General features: G+C 39.4%; 1 protein-coding gene across 1 annotated transcript; it reads right to left on the bottom strand.

The window, feature by feature from the left end:
• Positions 1–530: 530 nt before the first annotated feature.
• On the bottom strand, positions 531–1238 carry LOC123722938. Its single transcript, XM_045685492.1, has one exon. It carries the CDS (start codon positions 1236–1238, stop codon positions 531–533), a length of 708 nt encoding a protein of 235 aa, XP_045541448.1.
• Between the last annotated feature and the right edge of the window lie 4762 nt (positions 1239–6000).

Genomic DNA, 6000 nt, shown 5'->3' with positions numbered 1-6000 from the left:
TTCATCCCTAATTGTTATTTAGCACCCTTAAGAGTAAACTTTTTTCAAATATTGAATATTAATTTCTTTATATCAAATTAGCAGCCTCAAAAATAAGTTTCAAGCTTCTAACTGTAAAAGAAGACGATACTTCCATACAATTTTCCACCCCCTCTTTCAACCCCTTTTCGCGTTAAAATGTAGCCTACGTGTACATCCTAAATCGGCCCCGGGTAGGGGACTGACTGCGGATATACAGAACAACTCGCACGGGAGGTGCACCGGCAATAATCAACGGTGCACCCCCAATGCGGAGCACGGGGAAATAAAACCACCTAATGCTGGTAACGGAAGAGGTTTATTTGATGTTTATTTCGCCTTATATATGTTCTTAGATGCCTGACCAAGCATGAGCATTTACACGATCTTCATAGGTGTGTGTGTGTGTTACGTGCGCCCCAATCTTTTAGACTTCCTGCTACATATCACGTATGCTCTACATATTTTTATCGTTGCTGTGGAATCTTCCGTTACTATGGGCAGGCTCTGCTCTAGCCATGGTCGTTGATACGAACATTCTGGGGAGTCTCCGGATTGCGAGGATGCGGGCTTCTTACACGTAGACGTTGGCACATGACAGCTCTGCTGGGTGGGTCGGGGCCCTGGTAGATTCGGTATTTGATACGAACATTTTGGGAAGTCTCCGGATTGCGAGGATGCGGCTTCTTACAAGTAGACGTTGGCACAGGACAGCTCTGCTGGGTGGGCGCGGCGCGGGTAAATTCAATATTTGGTAGGAGCATTCTGGATAGCCAGCAGGCGGGCGACGATGCAGACAGCTTGCAGGTAGGCTGAGGCTCAGGACAGCTCTGGTGGGCGGGCGCGGCGCGGGTAGATTCAATATTTGGTAGGAGCATTCTGGATAGCCAGCAGGCGGGCGACGATGCAGACAGCTTGCAGGTAGGCTGAGGCTCAGGACAGCTCTGGCGGGAGGGCGCGGCGCGGGTAGATTCAATATTTGGTAGGAGCATTCTGGATAGCCAGCAGGCGGGCGACGATGCAGACAGCTTGCAGGTAGGCTGAGGCTCAGGACAGCTCTGGCGGGAGGGCGCGGCGCGGGTAGATTCAATATTTGGTAGGAGCATTCTGGATAGCCAGCAGACGGGCGACGATGCAGACAGCTTGCAGGTAGGCTGAGGCTCAGGACAGCTCTGGCGGGAGGGCGCGGCGCGGGTAGATTCAATATTTGGTAGGAGCATTCTGGATAGCCAGCAGACGGGCGACGATGCAGACAGCTTGCAGGTAGGCTGAGGCTCAGGACAGCTCTGGCGGCGTGCGGGGTGCGGGAATATAGCCTCAAGACGTGCGACGATAGAGCCAACTTGCAGGTAGACGTCGGCTCACGACAGTTCTGGTGGGCGGAGCGGGGCGCGGGCAATTATATAGAAACTGTCTTACGACAGTCCTGCCGGCGGAGCGAAGCGCGAGGAGAAGGCGCGCGACGCAAGGCGAAAGGCGATGCTGCATATGATTCGTATATTCTCCGAAGTAGGCGTGTCGCGGCATTAATTTCTTTTTTCACGGGACTTCTTGTCGTGTGTTGACTTCGTGTTTGTAAAGCTTCCTTCTTCTATATGATGCTATCCTTTCTTTACTCATAACCCATATTAAATATTGTTAATTGTGAAATCCGTGTGCCCGCTATATACAAGTATCTACATACTGTTTTGTGTTCCAACTAATAAAATCGATCTGACATTCATCAAGTTTGATTGTTATTTTATTCTTGGTTTACTTTTTACTGGCGATACATTCTTTAACACTTATGTATTTTATTGCTCTCTACCGTTTAATTTCATACATCAATTCTGACATGTTTCAAGGCTTTGTTTTAGCTTTACTACTCCCAATTTCAAGTTTTCCAGTCTCGTTGATACTATTGTTTTATATCATAATACCCGCAATGCTAACAACATCAGTTGTTTTGTTAAAAAAGTGATCTTGACTTGTTTTGGTTGTCTCATAATGTGCTCATTTCTCAACTGACTAAAGATGTCGTGTGATTTCCAAATCCGCCTCTCTTCTTTCGTTACTTCGTACAATTAACACATTCCTTATTGCTTTCCCAACTACATCTTCTCATCTTCAACTATGTATTTGTATAACACACTGTGTTTCTGCTGTGGTCACCTTGTTTGAAAACCTTACTTTTTTTTTTTAATTACTTCCCATGTTGAATTAATTTATATCCTCTAACTTGACACTTAATCGGATCTATATACTCCTCGTTTCCCTTTTACGTATTACTTTTCTTGTACATAAATCTGTTGTATAATTTCTTCAATGTATAGTGTTTGTACATGTTTTTTTTTTTTTTTTTTTTTTTTTTTTTGCCTCTACCTCTAACATGTTGGTCAGAGTCTATATTCACTATTCTCATTCATTCCAGTTCTCTCTTTTATTCTGCTCGCACTTTTATTCTGCATACTATATTCTTTCTTTCATTCATCCACTTTTATTCCTGTTCGGGTGGGGTTCCCGATCTAATCTATTCTATCTATGTGTCTACTTATTTCTTTATTTATTCTGTTTGCGGGTAATAAAACACAGCTTCTTAAATCTTTATTCATCAACAGGTTAAATACTTAGTTTCTAACTTAATTTGCTAACAACTTATTTATAGGATCTTTTAAAGTCTTATTTTTCTACTTCATTCATTGGATACCCAGTCTATATAATCTTATTTTGCTAATCATGTTTATTTTATTTACAGGTGCAGTGTGTGTAACACTCCGGATTTCCTAAAAGGTAAGGCACTTATTTTTTAACTTTGTTTTATCTTATACTACTAACAACATTTTACTCTTTTTTACAGGATTCTATTAAACAGGTAAGTATACTTATTATTAAAGGTCTTATTCTACTTTATCTTATCTTACTGCTATTTCTTTTCTCTATACTTCTATGCTTATAAATAATATATATAATAATATTATTGCAAGCATCATTAATACGCTTATATTTTATTTCTTATTTACTACTTTTCCACTTAGTCGCTTTGCAGTACTCAAAAATCTCCTTTTTATATTTTCAGCTGTTATTGCCCCGCTAATATAATCATTATATTGGTTTGCAATACTGCCTCCATTTCCCATTTTCTCGCTATTGAATTTTGTCTGTGGGCAGTAATTTGTGCTGTTTACTGTTGCCTTATATTTAACTATATTTAAATATTTGGCAAAACTACCGCTACCCTGCCCACTTTTTATTTGTATTCTGTTTGTTATTATTTTTGCTGTTGTTTTTGTCCTGTTCTCAGCCGGTAAATTTGCCTTAGTTTTTCCATTTTTCAGGTTGTTCCGGGAGATTTTGACGGTGTTTTGGGTGCCCTGGTCGTCTTTAACAGTAGGCGACGGTTGAACGCGCAATCGTGTCCCACTTTTTTCGGATTGGACAGTTGTGGTCGAAACTATTATGATTGGTTTCCGTAAGTTTTGCCCTATGGCAGTTTTGACACTTGGGTGGTATACCTGCTATTATGTCCGCGCAGTCTGATCGCAGGTGTGGACCTCCGCAGTGACTGCACAGGTCTGTCGTGTCCGTGCAGAAGCGCCTGCTATGTCCGAAGCCCAGACACCGAGTGCACTGAATTAATGGTGTTTGGTCCTCCACTTTAACTCGCTGAAGGTCAATGTGGGCATATCCTTTCTCCACCGCTTTTTGCCAAGTCAGTGGCGACACCGCTACCACGATATGGCTTGTGTGTGGATTCCTAGTTTTCCTTCTATATTTAATTTCGATCCTGTTTTCCTCTTCATCGAGGGAGCCAAAAATACCCCGATTTTGATTTCTCAGTGCTTTCTGTATGTCTTCGTCCGTGTTGATGTTTAGGACGTCTCTGAGGAGCAGCATCGGGTCTTTGTTTTTGACCTCCTCGACGCTGAGATCCTTGGCTGTGGTTTTGAGTCTCTCCTTCATCTTCTCCCTTTCCTCTTTAGATCGGAATCCCATTATAATTTTCCTATCTTTTGCCTTTCTAATCCTTTCCACTCTCACCCAACCTTCCTTTGCGTCTGCTGTCTTCCGAACCTTTTCTAGCACCTCTTCCCCCGTGTCCATTTCGTTATTAGAAGTGACAACTATGGAATGTAGCGTCACTTTCTTTGGTGTTTCCTGTGTATTTTTCTTCCCATTTTTTGTGATATTGGCGTATGTATCTGTTTGTGTAGCCAATTCCTGGCTGAGTTCCGTAATTTTCTTATTATTTTCCAATAGTAGCCTTGAATTCTCCTCTAGTTTACTTAGAAGTTCTTCGTCAATTTTGCGGGGGGCTATTTGGTTTATTGTGCTTTGGTCGGTTTGTAATGTGTTTGGGGTTTCACATTGAGTGGAGCCCTTTTTGAGTTCCATGTCAAGCTCTTTGACTATATTGTAGAGACGTTTTAGTGACTCTTTGAATACATTTTTAATTTCAGTTTTTAAGTTTCTGGAGTTGTTCAAGTGGAGAAGGGCTTTATTATGGCAGGCCCTTGCTTCGGCAACACGACTTTGGTTGCCCTCCTTTGGTGGGGTGTCCAGCACTATTTGTGTGATTTTTTCCGAATCCGGTTTCTCACCCTGTGGAGATGCTGATGTCGGTTTTTCATCTTGCGTTTGTCTTTGCACAGTGCTGGCCGCCTCCCATTCACCGATGCTACGTCTCACACTTGTTGCTGTGGCTGGTCTTGACATGTTCGCAGTGGGTTTGGTTGGGGTTCTTATTCCAAACATGTGGAGGCAGAGTTGTCAATCAATAATACGTAATCCAAAAGGTTTGTAAAAGTTGTATATATAGAGTATTTAAAGTATGATTACTCGTCAAGGGCTAACTAATTTCAGTATACAATAAAATTTCACTAAAATTAATTTTATTTGTGTCTTACAGTAACTCTACTATTTGTAGAGCTTGTCTCTACATTCACTTTTCTGATAGAGCTAGCCAAGCTCTTTGTACTTGTTTTTATGTTACTAAGGTTTAAAGTTTTTGTTTTCTAAAAACAACTCAAGTCCGATACTACTTAATGTCTATTTGATAGTCTCAATGTAAAGCTCTCCAGGAGCCCTTTACAATGATACCAAACACCGATTACTTACGATGAATGTAGCCGGAGTTATAATTATCTTAACTTATAGTTTGAAAGTAGTTAAACCCAAGACTTTACAATTTTACTTAAACTAATTCTAAAACTAAATAAATATCTTACAATTGTTTAGTATTGTTGTTCAAATCTCAAACAATAGAACAATAATAAACGAGCGCGGCGAAACAATAGAACAATGGTCGGTCGAGTTAACGTTCATGCCATTGAATACTAAACAAATAAGCCGATTTATGAAAGTAAGTTGTTTTAAAACAAACAAGTCGATTTATAACAAATAAGTGGTTTTAAGACAAACAAGCCAATTTATGACAAATAAGTCGTTTTAAGACAAATAAGTCGATTTATAACAAATAAGTGGTTTTAATACAAATAAGTCAGTTTATGACAAATAAGTCGTTTTAAAACAAATAAGTCGGTTATTACAAATAAGTATTTTTACAAACAAACAAGTCTATTTATGACAAATAAGTCGTTTTAGAACACTTTTTACACTTGTTAATAACCGCTTATAATGGTTTCTTACTATTTTACAATTTTTGTTTACATCAATGTTTAAGTTTTATGAATTTTCAAAATTCGAAATAAAATAGAAGTAAAATTAAAATGGGTCAAAAAACCCCGTCAACCTTATTTTTTACAGGTGCTTGTTTAGCCTATTTACAATTTTTGTCAAAATACTTAAAAATAAAAAAGTTATTTTTGGAATTTAATTACGTAACTTTTTGGTCCACTTTTTGTAAACTTGTCTGTATCTTGATAAATACTAATCAGAAAAATCTGAGTAAGGTGTCTATTTAAAGGTCTTTAAATGCCGAATCCGATGATATAATAAAAACAGTACCTTATAGATTTACTTTTCGAGATACGAATTTTTGAAGTT

Source organism: Papilio machaon, chromosome W (genome assembly GCF_912999745.1).
Source record: "Papilio machaon chromosome W, ilPapMach1.1, whole genome shotgun sequence".
Classification (NCBI taxonomy): Eukaryota; Metazoa; Arthropoda; class Insecta; order Lepidoptera; family Papilionidae; genus Papilio; species Papilio machaon.
This window is presented reverse-complemented; position numbering and strand designations above follow the sequence as displayed.

Excerpts from the sequence above, each read along its gene's own strand:
- LOC123722938 (XM_045685492.1), bottom strand. The coding sequence starts at position 1,238 with ATGCTCCTACCAAATATTGAATCTACCCGCGCCGCGCCCTCCCGCCAG.